The following is a 20,855-nucleotide window of genomic DNA, read 5'->3' on the forward strand; positions in this document are numbered from 1 at the left end:
TTCGTATAATTTGCTGTTGGCTAGTAGTAGGATCGTGAATAATGCCCTGTACTATTTCACACGCAGAACATACACTATATACAGATTGTCACAAATATTTGTTTCTACGAACCGAGAAAGATTACTTCAAATTTTGAAATTTATTTACCTCTCAAATTATACTTAATCAGAAAAATGTATAAAAAATTTTGATTTATAATATACTGTATGAAAAAAAAATTAACTACAAGTTTAAATACAACTAAATTTAAAAGTAACAGGTAAGAAATGTATAGAAATCGACGAGGCAGATACAACTTGGGTTACATCGTAATAAAAATATTTTAGACAACTAATTTACGTCGTCTGATAAGAAAATAATCATAGAATTGGTTAAATAACTTACTTACTTTGAAAACTACGTTATATTACAAAAGATATAATATTAGACAAAATTTGTGTATTGAAAACTACCCTCGTAAGCAAAAAAATCGAATCACACGATACCCCCGCAATCGCAAGTCTCGAAAAAAGTAATTGGAATCTGTTATTAGGGTCAAGGATGGAAACATGTGTCAATTATAACCCTTTTCGTTTGATATTTTTTCCTTATCAAAAAAAATTCAATAACAACACAGACCAATAATTAGAAATGAATTTATTTACCAAATTATTATCAATTGAATATTTCAACTATCGTCACCTTATAAATTTTTTCAACATATTACATAAACGAAAAAAGGTAGATAACAAAATGGACGTTTATACAAATTTCTCGATACTAATTTGAGTCAGATGAAAAAAAATTGTTAATAGGACATCCTATATACCTATCAGTTGCACCCAAGTTTCTAGATGAGGTTCGACGTTTGATATACCTAACTGTGAATTCCTATAACTCCGTACAATATAATAGTCGCATTCCTTACTCGAGGCTAAGCGCGCTCCATTGGTGGAATGTCTTTACGTCAAGATAGCTACTGCGTTGCCGATATTCAGGAATCTTAGTAAAAACTTGGACATTAAAATCTAATGATACAATGCAACTAACTTTTTTTATTATTTATAAGAGATGTTTCTTAATCTTAACAATAAATTGATAATAAAAATCTCATTTATAGTAGTTGGTTCTAATAAAAACAATATATTTGTAATAAAATGACGTTCGTTAAGTTTAGTATAAATTAATTCTGGCGTGGAGTAGAAGTGCTTGAAGCTATTCAGTAGTTGTAATTAAAATGATAGACGTAGACAAGCGACGTCTCAAATAGTTGCTTCCTCACACCACAACATTTTTCTCATTTATAGTGTCGTTCGTCTATCTGGAGAATCGAGTTAAGAACGAGACGGCAACAGTGTAAAGTTGATAATGTGGTATTCAACATGGCCGCGTAGTCAGTGTTGTGTGTGATAGTTAAAGTGTATTGAATGGATTAAGTCGTGAATTATGCCGAGAAAACGAAATGGTGAAATCCCATTGCCCGACGGTTGGGATTTTGGACAAGATTACGATGGAAAAATTTATTTTATCGATCACATTTCGAAGAAAACTACGTGGATTGACCCCAGAGACAGGTAGGAATAGTAGCATTCCATTGCACTATCTCTTTTACTGGATTAAAAAGTTGAATGACATTTTTAGAATTCAATTTCCGACAATTTAAGCAATATTATCGTCGAGTAGGCTGTGTGAATTTTTAGATGTGTTAGTTTTTTCTTTGGTTTAAAAAAAATGACACAAATATAATTGATGACATTCCAAACTTACCAGAGGTTTCACCTCGTTTTAAATAACATTTAAAAAGTAAATGGGGCGGTGATATAACTTTGTGAATATTATTATTGTTGTTAAGGGGTGTATTTGAATGTGTTTGCTTAGATATTCATGGATATTTAATATTCAAAAACAGTGGTACTTGTGTCGCCGCCTGGTTGAAAATATGCGCAAACGAAAAGATAAATATTAGATTGTAGTGTCTAAAAATATTTACAATCTTTCCGTGAATATATTTTGCGTCACTAAATGAAATGCAAATTAAGGATCTTGTGAAATTTTCGAACTATGTGGAATTTGCATTTTGCACATTTCGTCATTTTAGAACGTTGGTACGTTTTTAAAAAATATTTTAGTTTACGAATAGAGAAAGTAAGCATATATGATTTTAGTAGCAGTTGATTTTTTTAAAAGATAATTAACATTCCAGACCTCCTACTACCGATTCGGCGGCAAAATTCCAAAGGTGAGGTCATTGAATGTTACTCACACATCCATAGTACCCAACTACACAGTGTACCTTCTCGTAAAAATAGTTTTTTTTTTTAATAATTGATAAATACGTGAGAAAATATTATTTAGTTAACGTAGGCGATTTTTTTATAATTATTATACGAATAATTAAACCTACAGATCTACTAAAGCCGTTAGTTTTATGAACTAGTCATTTCTGGTCGTTTAAATAATTAAATCAACTCCGACTAATCTATTTATAATTTTCTACAAATTCAAAAATAGTTTAAGGTTATTATCCTAATGAAAATTAAGTACAATACATTTTTTTTTTCCATTTAAACGAATTAGTTATGATAGGAATTTCACAATCACAATTTATTAGTCACACCTTTGTGTATGTATATCTTCAATTCAATCTTATTTAGAATTAACAACCCACTCCATAGTTCAAGATGATAATAAAAGACATTGAGTCATGAAGTGAATGTTTGAAATATTTTCTCTATATTACTTTTTTTCTAATTATAAATTCCTTTTATTTATTTATTTAAATAACGTTCACAACATGATTATAATGATATAAATAGAAATAATAATAGTAGTACGTAATATAAATACACGTTAGCTTTCCAGAAAATTGGGAAATTTGACAACAATGTAAATACAATCATAAGATCCGCCATATTTGACAAAACTCAATAAATTCTAAAGCAAATCGCCACTTTAATAACACAACGACAATTAAAGATGAGTCAGGCTTTTTAGAACCACGCGTTCATCATAGAAATATTTTTCAAATGAGGAATTTAAAACGTACTGTAATTATTAATTAATCTAATCGTGATAATTTGTTACTATATGATTAAATCGATAGATATTTCGAAACCTAACCTAAAAACTTTTAACTTGGCACTAATATAATTGCCGCGTAAATTTAATGACTGTTACAAATTTTTTACATCGCGGACATTGAACGTTAATTCAAGAAACTTTATAGTCTCATCTTTACTAATTTACATATTTCTTCCGTTCACATGCAAATGTTATAAAAGTAGAATCTCATTGCTTATACTTTACTAGATCGCGAGCAAATGAAACAGACCACTCCGCATGAAAAGTACCTTTTTAATTGATTTTAATTTATCTTCAGTAATACCAGTGGCGTAGTAACCTTAGTATCCAAATAATATAGAAAATGTCGACATCTGCAACCGATACAAACAAAAAAAAATGTTGTGACTGTCGATTATTTAGACGAGACATTTTGCATATTTCTGATATTCGAACAGACCAGACTGTTTGGCGTCTATTGTATTTCAGTATAATTTCCACAGTTTATTAGCGTATTATGGTGCCAAAAATCTATTCCTGGAACTCGTACAAAACTATGTTTTGCTCAGTTACACATATTTTAATTTAGGAATTTATGTCGTTCGGTACGTAAAGAAATCTTTCGAATGTTTTCGATTTGAAAGACGAGTTGTTACTTTTTGTTAGTATACAAGGTTGAGGGAAAATAAAATAGATTGAAAATAAAACTACATAGTATGGGGGAAGTAATTAAATGCTAATTTAATCAACCAAATGTCATTATTACTGGACAGATGAAGCTAAATAAGAAAAATAGGTTTAAAACCATCGATTTTCTTCATTATACAAGGTGTAATTTATAAAATCTTATAGTATATGAGTAAATGATAATTAATTGTTAATTGAATCAACAAAATGTCGTTAATTATTTAATATAAGAAGTTACATGATAAAAATCGGTTTAAGACAATCGATTTTCTTCAATATACAGGGTGTGATAAAGTGTGGGAGAAAATAACAAGAAATCGATCATTTAGTCAACAAAATGACGTTTTATCACTAGATAGAAGAGGCTATGTGAGAAGAATCGATTTGAAACAATCGATTTTCTACGATATACAGGGTGTAATTAATGTAGTATATGAGTAAATGACAATAAATTGTTAATTGAATCAATAAAATGGCGTTAATTACTTAAAAGAAGACGCTATATGATGAAAATCGGTTTAAAACAATCGATTTTCTTCAATATACAGGGTGTAATAAAGAAAACCTTCTAGTACGGGAGAAATTAACAAGAAATTGATAATCGAATCAATAAAATGGCGTTTATCAATTAAAAGAAGACGCTATATGATGAAAATCGGTTTAAAACAATCGATTTTCTTCAATATACAGGGTGTAATAAAGAAAACCTTCTAGTACGGGAGAAATTAACAAGAAATTGATAATCGAATCAATAAAATGGCGTTAAGTACTTAAAAGAAGACGCTATATGATGAAAATCGGTTTAAAACAATCTATTTTCTTCAATATACAGGGTGTAATAAAGAAAACTTTCTAGTAAGGGAGAAAATAATAAGAAATTGATAATCGAATCAACAAAATGGCGTTAATTACTTAATAGAAGACGCTATATGATGAAAATTGGTTTAAAAATCGTTTTTTTTTCAATATACAGGGTGTGATAAAGAAAACCTTCTAGTATGGGCGAAAATAATAAGAAATTGATAATCGAATCAACAAAATGGCGTTTATTACTGGATAAAAGACGCTATATGATGAAAATCCGTTCAAAACAATCGATTTTTTTCAATATACAGGGTGTAATAAAGAAAACCTAGTAGGGCAGAAAAAAACAAGAAATTGATAATCGAATCAACAAAATGGCGGTAATTACTTAATAGAAGACGCTATATGATGAAAATCGGTTTAAAAATCGTTTTTTTTTTCAATATACAGGGTGTGTTAAAGACAACCTTCTAATATGGGCGAAAATAACAAGAAATTGATAATCGAATCAATAAAATGGCGTTAATTACTTAAAAGAAGACGCTATATGATGAAAATCGGTTTAAAACAATCGATTTTCTTCAATATACAGGGTGTAATAAAGAAAACCTTCTAGTATGGGCGAAAATAATAAGAAATTGATAATCGAATCAACAAAATGGCGTTTATTACTGGATAAAAGACGCTATATGATGAAAATCCGTTCAAAACAATCGATTTTTTTCAATATACAGGGTGTAATAAAGAAAACCTAGTAGGGCAGAAAAAAACAAGAAATTGATAATCGAATCAACAAAATGGCGGTAATTACTTAATAGAAGACGCTATATGATGAAAATCGGTTTAAAAATCGTTTTTTTTTTTCTAATATACAGGGTGTGTTAAAGAAAACCTTCTAATATGGGCGAAAATAACAAGAAATTGATAATCGAATCAATAAAATGGCGTTAATTACTTAAAAGAAGACGCTATATGATGAAAATCGGTTTAAAACAATCGATTTTCTTCAATATACAGGGTGTAATAAAGAAAACCTTCTAGTATGGGCGAAAATAATAAGAAATTGATAATCGAATCAACAAAATGGCGTTTATTACTGGATAAAAGACGCTATATGATGAAAATCCGTTCAAAACAATCGATTTTTTTCAATATACAGGGTGTAATAAAGAAAACCTAGTAGGGCAGAAAAAAACAAGAAATTGATAATCGAATCAACAAAATGGCGGTAATTACTTAATAGAAGACGCTATATGATGAAAATCGGTTTAAAAATCGTTTTTTTTTTTCTAATATACAGGGTGTGTTAAAGAAAACCTTCTAATATGGGCGAAAATAACAAGAAATTGATAATCGAATCAATAAAATGGCGTTAATTACTTAAAAGAAGACGCTATATGATGAAAATCGGTTTAAAACAATCGATTTTCTTCAATATACAGGGTGTAATAAAGAAAACCTTCTAGTATGGGCGAAAATAATAAGAAATTGATAATCGAATCAACAAAATGGCGTTTATTACTGGATAAAAGACGCTATATGATGAAAATCCGTTCAAAACAATCGATTTTTTTCAATATACAGGGTGTAATAAAGAAAACCTAGTAGGGCAGAAAAAAACAAGAAATTGATAATCGAATCAACAAAATGGCGGTAATTACTTAATAGAAGACGCTATATGATGAAAATCGGTTTAAAAATCGTTTTTTTTTTTCTAATATACAGGGTGTGTTAAAGAAAACCTTCTAATATGGGCGAAAATAACAAGAAATTGATAATCGAATCAATAAAATGGCGTTAATTACTTAAAAGAAGACGCTATATGATGAAAATCGGTTTAAAACAATCGATTTTCTTCAATATACAGGGTGTAATAAAGAAAACCTTCTAGTATGGGCGAAAATAATAAGAAATTGATAATCGAATCAACAAAATGGCGTTTATTACTGGATAAAAGACGCTATATGATGAAAATCCGTTCAAAACAATCGATTTTTTTCAATATACAGGGTGTAATAAAGAAAACCTAGTAGGGCAGAAAAAAACAAGAAATTGATAATCGAATCAACAAAATGGCGGTAATTACTTAATAGAAGACGCTATATGATGAAAATCGGTTTAAAAATCGTTTTTTTTTTTCAATATACAGGGTGTGTTAAAGAAAACCTTCTAATATGGGCGAAAATAACAAGAAATTGATAATCGAATCAATAAAATGGCGTTAATTACTTAAAAGAAGACGCTATATGATGAAAATCGGTTTAAAACAATCGATTTTCTTCAATATACAGGGTGTAATAAAGAAAACCTTCTAGTAAGGGAGAAAATAACGAGAAATTGATAATTGAATCAACAAAATGGCGTTTATTACTGGATAGAAGACGACATATAATAAAAATCGGTTTAAAACAATCGATTTTCTTAAGCATACAGGGTACAATAAATAAAACTTCATAGTATGGGGGAAAATGCCAATAAATTGAAAATTGCATAAAAAATGACGTTTATTACTGAAAAGAAGACGCTAAAAATAAAAATCTATCAAAAACAATCGATTTTATTTAAAATACAGGGTGTAATAAATTGAATTTCACAATTTAGAAGGACAATCTGTCATTTTAAGGACATAAATACACATTTAAGGTGGATAAAAAATATCAACCCAGCTTTACTGGTTTTTCTACGCGTGGAAAATAAAAAATAAAACTATCCTGAAGGTCAAGGTCGCCGATAATCCAGAGAGAAAATTGCAATTAATTAATAATCGACAGAACAACAATAAAATTTATATACGCTTATAATTTGGTACTACAAGACATTCTAAATGTGAAATAAAAATTGAGGTTCGCCATCATTATCTCTTAAAAATAATAAGTACGATCGATAATTACAAACAACATGCGAGTTCATTCTACTTATTCTCTTTTCAGGTCTGTAACCAGTAATCAATCGAAATATATCACTTCGTTATGTAACTAATTCAACACACGTCAATATAATTTATTTTGAAAAATTCGCCCATCGAATCATTTAAAATAAAAAAAAACCGCAGACAAATAAATCCAGTCATAAGGCCCTATACACACGTTCCGGTTTACCTGTACGGTTTTCGGTATACCGGAACGTGTGTACCCAGCTTGACAAATAGACGATGACAAATGACAGTGCGCATCCGGACAAAATAACAGGAGATACACGACAACGAGTTGACTATATTGTTAATTTTTTATGTCATTTGTCAAAATTTCAATTGGTTGAAAAATTTTCGTAGAACTTTTTAAATATATACTTTTTTTTTAAAATTCAATTATCCCGCTGAATCCTTTTAGATTAAATTGAAAATATCCGTAATACGGACCTGTACATTTATCTACTTCTATCACAATTTAACCAGTTCAGGTTCTGGGTATTGCTTGCGTGTATTTGTATCGAAAGTCGGCCCTAAGGAGGAAAAGGAGTGTTCTGTATGCCGGTGATGATGATGATGATGATGATGATGATGCTATGAATGCGTCGTTGATTACGACCAAAAGATTCCCGCCTCGGGGCGTGTGCATATGTTATTAACGAGTCGACACTGGTCGAGTTTCTAGTGTTACAGCGTGTCTCAAAAACTTTCTACGTGATATTTAAAAACGTCTTATGTCCAAAAAGGAAGTACTAGTTTCTGGGGGTCGATTTTTCTTTGGGAAACCCTGTATAAGTGTAAATTGAAGAAACGTAAATAAAATGAGACATTGATTTATTGATGCGGTATTTATGTTTTGTTTTTTTTTTTACAATTTGGTGTTAAGTCACTTCTTTTTTGGACGAATTTACTGCGTAAAAAATATGTCATTGCTAAAGAATTTACACTAGGTTATGATACGCTTAACCTATCTGGAAATGATTAGTCATGTTGTGGTTTCGATTGTAGAATTTCAAATGTGATAATAATTATTTATTATACAGGGGAAAATTAGTGAAAAATTAAGTGACTGTTGTTGAAATTTTAATATTTCATATTCAGTACGCCGCGCCGGTCGTCGTCCCGTCCGCAACGTTGTTCAAACGTACAGACTCGTACTTGCAATCTTGCACGAACTTGTTTGATTCCTCACCAATATAAAAGTAAAAATAGATCGAAATTAGTGATCATCAGTGTCGGAAAAATGAATTTTACAGTTTCTGGAAAGTAAAGATCCTGATTTAAAAGAAAACTCGATTAATTTCAAAGCAGACATCGCGTATTTGACAGATTTGTTCAAAGAATTTGATTCTATCAACTTAACAATCATTTACATTTCGAAATGCTGAATCTGGGGGAGACTTGTTGACACTAAACAAATATGGCGGTCAACTGTCGCTGAAATGACAGTTGACATGTTGACAGGACAGAAATGGAACAAAAGTAAAGCCGATTCATAACTATGGATCCATCATTTCACGCTCGAAACGAAAAAACAATGGACTGAAAAGGAAGAACCGGTTCCAAAGACATGGTGTCGGTTTTCATTTAAAAACCACCCTATTTACCAGAACTAGTACCCTCAGATTATTTTCTGTTCCTAAACTAAAAAGAAAATTGTCTTTTTATCGTTTTAACCTCAATCTGAGAGTCGTCTTTCGCCATTTGGTGAAATTTGTCGATCATATTGCTAGTTGCTGCAGTTTTGGTCGTCAATCAAGGTTTTTAATAACAATTTCTAACGATTCAAATAGCCAATACGACATTTTGTTTTCCAGATATACCAAACCCCAAACTTTCGCCGATTGTATAGGAAACGAGTTACCTTTAGGATGGGAAGAAGCATTCGACGGTCATATCGGACATTACTATATCGATCACGTCAATCGTAAGTATATAAAATGTAAAAAATTAATATCATATTCAATGTAGGAGGGAAATTCGTTTCTAAAAACGGTCGTTTTTAATACCCTGGAAGATTTATAATCCATAGAGTGGCATTCGTAAAATACGTGTTCGGCATGTGAACATTTCTCAGGGTATAATTTGCTGTCGTTGTACTTCTATTTATAGCTTCGCCTGATTTTTTACAAAAGTAATTAATGTTGAAGTTTTTCATGCATATATTCAAATAATATAATAGGGAAAAATCAGGTGGGGTTATAGTTAGTTTATGCGTACAATTTTTGATGTTTTATTTCAGAAATAACGCAATTGGAAGACCCGAGACAAGAATGGCGAGCCATACAGGAAGCCATGTTAAGAGACTACCTCATAACCGCTCAAGATGTTCTAGAAGTAAGTCAAAATTTAAAAATTATATTTTTTCTAATTTTTAACAAAATTTTTCTCTTATTTTAGTAACAATAACAATTTTTTTTCGTCATTTAAAGACAAATATAACAAAAATTTTCGTTTCTCTGTTAGCCCCGCCTGACATACTCGGCGTTGCCATTCCGCTTTTACAATTTATTGGTTTTCCATAGTTAACGATGTTTAAAAAATATTCGAAAATCCACTCCAAGACAAATCTACTTTCAAACGTTAAAAATTATTTCGATTCGATTCACAATTATTATTACCGCACGCCATTGAATCGTCGATTTTTTTCTTCATTTTTAATCCGCAAATATTATTGCCGCACGCCTATGACTCATCGATTTTTTCCACCTTTGACCCTCCAAATATTGGCGCACGCCAATGACTCGTCGATTTTTTTCCACCTTTGACCCTCCAAATATTGCCGCACGCCAATGACTCGTCGATTTTTTTTCCACCTTTGACCCTCCAAACATTGGCGCACGCCAATTACTCGTCAATTTTTTTTCACTTTTGACCCCTTAAAGATTGCAGAACGCCAATGAATCGTCGATTTTTTTCTTCACTTTTAATCCGCAAGTATTATTGCCGCACGCCTATGACTCTTTGATTTTTTTCCACCTTTGACCCTCCAAATATTGCTGCACGCCAATGACTCTCGATTTTTTTTCATCTTCGACCCTCCAAATATTGCTGCACGCCAATGACTCATCGATTTTTTTTCATCTTCGACCCTCTAAACATTGACGCGCGCCTATGACTCGTCGATTTTTTTCCACCTTTGACCCTTCAAATATTGTTGCACGCCAATGACTCTTCGATTTTTTTTCATCTTCGACCCTCTAAACATTGACGCGCGCCTATGACTCGTCGATTTTTTTCCACCTTTGACCCTTCAAATATTGGCGCACGCCAATGACTCGTCGATTTTTTTCCACCTTTGACCCTCCAAATATTGCCGCACGCCAATGAATCGTCGATTTTTTTCTTCACTTTCCATCTGCAAGTATTATTGCCGCACGCCTATGACTCGTCGATTTTTTTTCATCTTCGACCCTCCAAATATTGCTGCACGCCAATGACTTGTTGATTTTTTTTCATCTTCGACCATCTAAACATTGACGCACGCCTATGACTCGTCGATTTTCTTCCACCTTTGACCCTCCAAATATTGCTGCACGCCAATGACTTGTTGATTTTTTTTCATCTTCGACCATCTAAACATTGACGCACGCCTATGACTCGTCGATTTTTTTCCACCTTTGACCCTCCAAATATTGGCGCACGCCAATGACTTGTAGATTTTTTTTTCATCTTCGGCTCCTTAAAGATAGCCGCACGCCAATGAATCATCGATTTTTTTCTTCACTTTCAATTCGCAAATATTATTGCCGCACGCCAATGACTTGATTTCCCTTTCCATTTGACCCGCAAATAACCATATTGAAACTATGAGTCACCCTGTACATTTGTGGTACCTAATCGGAGGGAAATTCCGGGTTATGTTAAATTTTAAATTGATTCTTAACGAAATATTTTTTTGGGCAGTATTAACATGAAAATTTCCTGTGTCAAATAGGTTAAGCATCTATTAGTTTATTATATTAGTAAAATGTTTATTTATTTCTAATCGTCATAAATAAATTTGCTTTCACTGTGTCGTAATCTATTAATGTCACATCGAACAGTTCGAAAGTGTAGGGTCAAAATTTGAATCTTCTAATCATCGAATTTATTATTCAATTCAAAATTTATTTTTCAAGTTATAATCGAATTTCTCTGTATTCGCCACGATACGAAAATGTTTGTAAACAAATCCAGTTACCTACTCGTTATACAAAGTGATGGCGTAGGCAGAAATGTGATATCAGAAGAAGAAAAAAATTAGTAATAAACTAAACTTAATACCAAATGAATTAGTCATCGATTATAATATACTGAACCAGTTGCAATTTTTTTACGTTTTGTTTAAAATACGTGTTTTCTACCGAGTCGTAAAATTAAATATTTTTTTCTGAGTAACACACAGATGTGGCCACTTGTACAACCGTCGCCGTTTAACATTACCACGAATTTTTTTTCAATTTTAACCCAAATAAAAGTTCTTGACTTTTATTTTTTTTATATATATAATTTCGTAATTTGTATATTTTTGTATTAATATCGATTTTGATTACGAAAAAAAAAACAATTTGGCAACATCGTATAAAAGGCAAGTGAGGTCAGTGTTGAGAACGTCCGTACATGCGGGCACGAGCCACGGCTCAGGAATGTCGAGGTTGTTGTCAGGGACGGTTTTATATCAATAAAAACAATGCCATTTCGACGTTTTATGAAAATTTATCAATCAAAAATTTTAATTTTGAAATAATTTAATAAATAATTTTTTTACAACAAAAATTCTAAAAAATAAATAATATACAGGGGGTTGCATTTGAAATGCTGATTCAAATCGACGTGTTCCAAGCGTCCATATTTACAAATATCATGTTAATATGTCTTAAAAACAATAATAAATAATATACAGGGTGATTTATTAGTGTGTCTCCATAGTCCTTTGAAATTTTGAATGATTGTAATCACCATTTTAAAATTATTTACAATCTTATAGGGAAAAATATTCCAAGAATTATTATTTATAGTTATAGGAAATGCTTGATAAAAAAAAGTATGTAAGTAGTACTTAACACATATAAAATACAGGGTGATTCATTTGAAACAACCGATAAAATAATGTATTACTATTTTGATTAACCCTGTATCAGATTCAACGGATATTAACGAAATAAATAATTTTACAGAATTTTTACTACTATTCGAATGTTTTGGCCGTAACAGTTTTTTATTATTGATTTATTTTTATATTGTACGGGGTGTGGAATTTGTTATAGTTTTTATGGAACTTTTTGAATACCCCGTAGAACACATCACAACCTTAAATTTACATTTACAAAACAAATTGACATTTTTCAATCTCTTTCAACTTGAATATTATGTACTTAAAATTTTCAACCCCTATAAATTATCCCTTATGACAAAAAAATTATTTACAAGATTTGTACAATGTTATACTTAAACGTCCCTTATATATTATGTGTTATGGGGTAAATTTTTTTTAATTACATTGGAAATTTGTTAAATTAAAAAGGAAATTTGGATTATATTTAGTTTTTTGGCCTAATTTTCGTTAATTTTCAAGCAAATTAGTCGATTAAAACGTAGATTTATAAGGAATTTCATAACCTATAAGTTTATAAATTTCTTTAGCACTCTTTTTTTAAAAGGGCAACGTTTAAAGGGCTCGAAAGTGGTATTTTTTGCTTAAAATTTGCTCCTCCATCAATTTTCGCGGTTACTTTCAACATAAAAATTTTCACCTCCTAGTTGGGGTGAAACTCACCCCTAGGACAAAAGCACACATCCGCGTAGGGTAAATTCTGTTTTTTAAGGTATTCCCTATTTGCCGTCAAAATTTCATTAAAATCGAATTCATGGAAATTGGAGGTGAAAAAGTTCAGATTTATCACAAAAATTAACAAATAAAATATAATCACGTGAAGAAAAAAAGAAAAAACTAAAAAAAAAGTCGATATAGTCGAAAATTTCGCCGCGAACGTCTTGTCAGATTGGATCCGTCCCTGTCTTGGGTGCGAAATGAAACGGGTCTTTTTTTTCTTCTTCTTTTTTATACATTTTTATTCCGTGCATGATAAGTATTTGCCCGGCCTTTTACATAATTAGATGACCATTTTAAGTGCGCGCCTAGCCATACAATTTGGCATTGAGAAGCCCCATTATTTTCGGACGAAACAACAATATGGAATTCGTCGAAATTGTTGGCATACCTTTCTTAATCGAACTTATTTGTTGATATTTCGATTTAATTTTATTTAGATTTAACGAAATAAATAACAGATAGAATTTATAAACGCGTCTATGTGTCAAAATGATTTTCGTCCATTGCATTCGTAGGCCAGTTTAGAGTTTCTACTGTCGGAAATTTCCTAGACACTTTGATAGCGCAAGAAATTTGGTTTCACCATTAAAATTATAACCAAGAACAATAATATACAGGGTATATCAAAATGAATAGGAAACTACTGGTTTGACCGGAAGTTGATACATATTTTTGTTATAACATTTTTTAGATTTTACGATGAATTTCAATTTATAAGGTACGGTATCTCATTTAATTTTTTCCAAAAAAAAAAATTATACAGGATGTTAAGAAATTGGTTCAGAATATTCAGAAAAATCGGGGGGAATCGATTTAAACATTTAATATATAATTACGTGCATAGAACTTTTGACTTTTAGCTCATCCCATGAATTTTCTATTAGATTTAGGTCAGGTCTGTATGCAGGCCATTTCCTAGACACTTTGTTAGCACAAGAAATTTGGTTTCACCATTAAAATTATAACCAAGAACAATAATATACAGGGTATATCAAAATTATATATATGAATTTTCTATTAGATTTAGGTCAGGTCTGTACGCAGGCCACTCCACTCGAAAACCATCTTCTGCAATATAATCTTGGCGATACGACTTCTTGAATCATTTGGTTGACTCTTATTACGTCTTAGGGCAAATTTCTTTCATTGTCTAATTCATTTAGAGCGGTTAGAGCCCCGAATAATATTTCCAATTGCGTCTTTTCACATACCCAACTAGGAAGAGAGCAAAACACACGTGAATTGTCTCACCACTCGTGATAGGACCGGTTAAACATATAGTTAAGTGATTCAAAGTGTCCTATAAATGACCACAAATATCTTTTTCTACTGATTTAATGATTATTTATAGTCATTATTGTATATGATATGATTTAGTATTTAAGGCAGTTTGTACACTGATACTGGGTACTTAATAGTTCGATATTCGTCGAGTACGTTTGTCAGATTATTGAAACTAACTTCGTTTATTAATTTGTGTGCTTGATAAATTGTTTTTTTCTTCCGCGATGTTGTTAATCTTAGCTTATTGCTCCGAAATGGAGGGGCATTCCCGGCATCCTAATAATATTTTTTTGTCAGAATCAAAATTCACAATGAAATTCCATCATTTTCTCTATTATTCAACAACTACCTCCAGATTATTATATTAGATCGAGATAAAAAAATAAAGAATGCACTAAATCAGACCCGATACGTAATTTTAACATTCCTACAACTTTGGAATCTGAAAAATTCCCAGGTACCCAGACTCAAATAAATTCAAATTCGACAATCAATCCGAAAACAAGATGTTTTACTTCCCGAACCGAATGATTTTGTGATTGAAATTTCAAAGATAGTTTTTCGGCGCGTACTGTATAATATCTATAAAGAAGTGCTCATGTATGGAGTACAACATAATGAATTGAATGAATAGCGAAAGGCATGTCAGGAATGCGCGTTCGTAAAAGATCGTTTACGATCGGTGGAATGCGGTGGCCTGCTGAGATCGTGCGGCGTAACACAGGTAGTCGTTGCAACGCACGCTGTGGGCCGGAACCAATTGCACTAACTGAAATTTCATGTATTGTTAATTTATTGAAATCAATTTTTTTTATATTTCAAAATTGAAAATGCGGTTTTTTTATACAGAATTAGCCTTTTATCACTTTTACTGCACGTCACTTCTCACCTGTGAGGTATATAAGAGGGCAAACGCTTGGAAAATGGATCCACTCTATTTTTGGTCGTAATAAAACGAAAAATTGATATTTTCAATTTTTAAAGTTTTAAAACCAAAATTTGAACACTTTTTTGCCCTATAATAAAATCCATAATTCCTGATCCATCCTCGAAAACCATTCTTGAACATTTTTTTTGGAAGAATATATCATTTTTTTTTTCGGTCAAAAAGTGAAACGATCAAATTAATAAAAACAATTAAATATCATATTTGTGAAATCACGCAAATATAAATTTTTTGTGACCAAAAATAGATAATCCAGAAAAAATCTTTGGTATAACTAATCTACTACAAACGATAAAAATTATATAAAATCTTGAATAATCATCTTGGTTAGTGGCAAAATTTTTTTTTTATATATAAAATTCCTTCTCCGATCGACGAAATTAATTCATTGAGTTGATAACTTTTCCTTATATTTATCGAAAATTGAAAAGTTTGGTGCAATTTTTCGCCACCTTAACGCTTTACGTCCGCCGTCATCTATCCATCTCTTTCCAATGCTCTCGTCGTCTGCGTTTCGTCCTCTACCTCTCTGTCTCCTCTCTCGCGTCCTTATCCAGCACACTCTAACTAAAACATTGTATATGTAGTATACGATAGCGCGGATGGTCGTCGCGGCAACGGCATGCCGAGATACGGATGTCAAGATTGGTATTTCGTATGCTTAGCTAGCGGGTTATTTTTCTTCTTTTTTCAAGGTCGCAGACGGAAGGGGGTTAGAGGGTCGAATGCCCTAGGTCTGAACAGAAAATTTGTCGAATATGTGTGATTGCCCTACACAGATTAATCAAATATTTTTATACGGCGTGTCCATTTTATTCAGTATATAGTAAAAAATCTAAAATTTGGTATTTTCAATATTTTTTTTCATTTTTTCAGTTTATTAAGGGAGACCCCAGCTTGAAAATAAAAATTTTTTTTTGGCCAATAAAGTGTTCTTAAATTTTTTTTTGAGAATGACATACTGTTTTGTCCAAGAAAAACATGCAAAAAGGAACAATTTCAAAAAAAAAACTAACCTAACCTTACTCGGAAATAGTTTCACCCTATTTTTTGTCATAAAAAATCGAAAAATTGATATTTTTTAGGTTATGAGAGGTTTTTTTTCTTGAAATTTTCAAAAAAGTACACTTTTCGGAGACAAATCGAGGAGTTTTTGATTTTATTACGTAAAAAAGTGATGAAATTTCAGTATTCAAACTCAAAATCGAAAAAACTTATTCAAAATTTTATGACCAAAAAAATTTGAGTTTTTTTATTTTTTTTTTCTCTTACTGGACGTAGTAATTTTCAAGAAATATCATCTTATTTTGAAGATTTCATAGTATAAAAATTTATAAATAATCGATCCGCCACTGCTTCGCAGTTATAAAACAATATGACCTTAAATTTTTTGCAACGTGTATTTTCCCCATTAAAAATTAATATGAATGGAACTTTATGAAAATGTTTGAACTGTGAAAATTAACATTTCATTTTTATTACATTTTCCCAATAAAAATATAATAAAAACATAATGAAGTAATAGAAAAATTTTATTCAAAATTACCGGCCACGTAACCTTAGCCACTATAATGAAACTCGTAAACGTACTAAAAAAACGGCGCGAATGACGAAATCCGATATTAAAATTTTTTTACGTGTATTTCGCAAGAAATTTCAACGTGACACATCAGATTTTAAACACCATGTATTATATTCCATTTATTTCGTACTGTGGTATGTGCTTCGAGATCTCCTATCGTTCAAAACGACCAGATACTTGAATCCTTCGGCGTGGTTATGTCAAGAATGTTTCAGATGTCGTCAATCGTCAATTGGACAGGTATTTAAATCAAAATAAAAACCAAATGAAAAAAAGGTCGAGCTACCAGCATATTTTAATTACTCGTCAAAAATATTAGGATTAGTATCAAAATCGATATTTAATTTGAAAAAAAATATATAAATTATTTGTAACTTTTTGGGGAACGCACGATTATTGTTTTGTTTCGGGAATGTTTGGAAAGGGTTAGAAAAAATCGAAAAGTTGATGTTTTTCAATGTTCTTTTTATTTTGTTTACTTTTTTTGAGCATTTTGCGTAAAAAATATGAAAATATTAGCAAGAAACAAATTTTTATACGTTAATTAAATAATTCCCAAATTTAATTCACATTTTTATCTTAAGTACGCCGAAAAAATGTTTAGATTGTTACAAAAAATAGTCTTCTGAAAAAACCTTTTCTTATAAATCCAACCAATTTACTTTCATAGCTTCCTTAATTTTTTAAAATACCGTTCGCAGTTCTTGGAAACTATAAACAAATAATTATAGTGCTACGAATTTACGTGTGCTCTTTCTAAATATATCCACGCTATACTCTCTCATCGTAATTAGTACAAAGCCTATCGAATGTAGTCATCCGAAACATTGCTATCGTTATCTAAGGAATGTGTTTTCGTAACACACTTTTAATCGCATTTATTGATAGATAAAAATATGTTTACTTTTCACAATTTCAATATTTACTACAGATAAAGTCCGTTTTTTTTTTTTCAAATATCTTTTGTCACATGAATTTATTGTCAATATTTTGGTTTACTGTGTCGAATTAACTATAACCCTCGCCATGTGTCCAGCGAACGAAGAACCGTCAAGTTGGCTCTGAAACAATGTATTGTATCGCTGGAGGCTACGAACCCGCCGCCATCGTCTCATATCGTTTTGTCTCTTTCAGATTTTAATTTGTTTCTTCGTCTCTCTACGACGTTCCGTCTCTATCTATCTTCGTCTTTTCTTCTGTTTCATCGAATCCGGCATAGACGACCGTAGATTAAATTTCAAAGGGGCTCTGTTGAATTATACGTGATATTATATATTTGAGAACATATACAAAATTCAATACGAAGTTTTTTTTATTTATTTAAAATATAAATTATTAACAAATAGAATCTTACTAAATATATTTTTATTATATAGATATAATTGATTTACTTTCCCATTCTTGGAATGTATTTCTTATATAAAATGTTTTGAAAACAAAAATAATAGTTTGATATATTTTATTTTTGATATAAACAATATTTTTGGTTGTTTTAAAACTAGATTGTTTAATATTTTTGTGTACCCTCTGGCGATCCGCCTATGTATCCCGCTCGTGACCTGTGGAATGCACACGGAAATTATAGTGTGCTGAGAGATGGCCCGGGTCGGGTGTTGGGCGTAGTAGGGTGCGAAGGACGGCCCAAGGCCGAAAGACTCGACCGAGAAGACCCACAGGGAGAAAGACTTGGGCCATCATCAGTTGCGATGTGGCCCTTGTGCTATATACCGACCGGCCAAATGGCTGCTCTACCTTTGCACGTACACACGTTACCGCCGGAATATTTGTCTGGGGCGGTAGCGAGAAGACGATCGCAAACGGCCGCCCCAGTGAGAATGTTTAGAACTTTACCGTCTCCTTATATCGCAAGTTTGAGACAAAGTAATGAAGTGATGTTTGATGTTAGTACTAATATCGGATATTCGAGAGTTAGAGTTCCTGTAAGTAGTTTTTATAATCGATATAAATAAATAAATTTTAATATATATTGTTTTTAATTTTATTTGGCCAAATAAAAGTTATTAATTTATAGATCGCGGCAACTCTAATTGGATATTTAGTAAAAAAATGTTTTAGTTTACTTTGGAATATTTAAATACAAAATCGACTTCACTGTGTATTAATCATTCAATAAAGTTAGGTTATGTTAGGTTAGTGGCGAGTGGCGGTTAAGAATAAGTTGTTAATGTAAAACAGTTATATGAAGAATGTTGTTATTCATCATTTTAATAACGATTATCAAAATTAAAAATTTTGAATTTGAGTTAACAACAACGAATAAGTAAGTAAATAACTCAAGTGTACAAACGAAATATTGTTAATTGTTAATATTTTGATACCATTAGATACATAATTTCTGAACGTATTTATATGGCCAATATTTCTATACTTTATTTAAAAAAACATTTGTCTTACTTGCAAATTTTGGGCTTTGGAGGTTTGCGACGATATGTAATAAAAAAAAAACGTTTTTTTACAAAATAACTGTTCAGGAAGTGAAAACTCAATTTCTACTTGACCCAAACCAATAAAATGAAACATCACTTACCTTCCGGAGTTTTTCCATTTTACACTGAGAAACATGTACAAGTATAACTCTTTTACTTCGGTACAGGAAACTTTTTTGTAATTATTCAGTATTCTGTAAAGATAATGAATTAGCTTCACTTGTTTGATGTCTTCGATTAATCAAACTTCAATTAAACGTATTTTTTTTTTGTTTCAGGCCAAAAAAGATATTTACCAAGTTAAATCCCAGAGATTACTGTTAGCCCAGAATGAATACAACCATCTCAACAATGCTTTAACTAATTTAACCACGTCCAGGACTAGCCGTAAGTAAAAAATTTTCACTATTTTCATATAAAAAGTTATTAATTATTTATTATCAAGACAATTATCAACAAAAAAATTATTGAAACTATATGTGATGTGAAACCAATTTAAACTAGCCCCAGATGTAATTAAATTTTACAAAAACGGTAGAAAGACGAAGTTAATCGAATGAGATATGTAAAGAATTAAAAATTTTGGTTTTTGAACAATAATCTGACTTATGGAAGTGAAACAGGGATAGCAAAAATTGTAGAAAAATTCATGTTGAAAATTTGGGAAAGGAAGACACTGAAAGAAAATATTTGAGGGAATAAACACAAGCCATGGAAAAAAATAATTATAAGGAAACACCAAAGGATTTATAAAAATACAAAAAGTGAGGTAGATGTGACAATGTTTGCAAAAAGACAGAAGGAAAGATAAGAAAAACAAATTGTGGAAGGCAGTTTGAAAATCATATACTCCAGAGAAGACTAGGGAAAGCAGTAGACGAACTCAGTACTTTTTTCAACTATCAATAATGTTCAACTATTTTCTTCAACTTATGGAGATTATTTAGCTTCATACGTTCAGTTACTGAATTCCTGGGTCTACTAGATTATTTTTGGAGTCCTGCTTCTACACATAAAAATATATTTTGTGCTGGACTGCATCTCATTGTTTTGTCTCCAAAATACATAAACTCCTCCAAAAGAATACTGTTTTTCTTAAGGTTTATGGCCCGTTTTGCAAAGTAGCACTATTCTTTTGAGGTTGGCAGGATATTTTCTGATGTACTATGGGTTACCCGCAGAATCTGCAGTTGTCCGTCACGCCTAAAAGTGTGCAAACAAGGGTTTAAAGTTCGACCACCAGGGGATACTGAAGAACAGCTAAAATTAGCTTATTAACTAATAATATCTGTTGAAAAATGGGAAAATTATGAACAATATTAGAGTTTAGCTTTTTATTTAT

At 31.2% G+C, this 20,855-nt stretch overlaps 1 protein-coding gene across 3 annotated transcripts in view; it reads left to right on the forward strand.

Annotated features, from left to right (window-relative positions):
- LOC130902478 (protein kibra) overlaps positions 1 to 20,855 on the forward strand; it is a 44,851-nt gene that overhangs the window by 15,525 nt on the left and 8,471 nt on the right. Inside the window, exons 1-4 of one of the 3 annotated variants that reach the window (XM_057814654.1) lie at positions 1,291 to 1,554; positions 9,257 to 9,366; positions 9,682 to 9,776; positions 19,792 to 19,900. In XM_057814654.1, coding sequence (XP_057670637.1) covers positions 1,427 to 1,554; positions 9,257 to 9,366; positions 9,682 to 9,776; positions 19,792 to 19,900 — 442 coding nt within the window. In that variant the 5' untranslated portion in view covers positions 1,291 to 1,426. Of the gene's footprint in view, positions 1 to 1,290; positions 1,555 to 9,256; positions 9,367 to 9,681; positions 9,777 to 18,738; positions 19,007 to 19,791; positions 19,901 to 20,855 lie in introns of those variants that run through there. The other 2 variants (XM_057814655.1, XM_057814656.1) reach the window with 2 other exon arrangements.

This window comes from Diorhabda carinulata, chromosome X (genome assembly GCF_026250575.1).
Source record: "Diorhabda carinulata isolate Delta chromosome X, icDioCari1.1, whole genome shotgun sequence".
NCBI classification, from domain to species: domain Eukaryota; kingdom Metazoa; phylum Arthropoda; class Insecta; order Coleoptera; family Chrysomelidae; genus Diorhabda; species Diorhabda carinulata.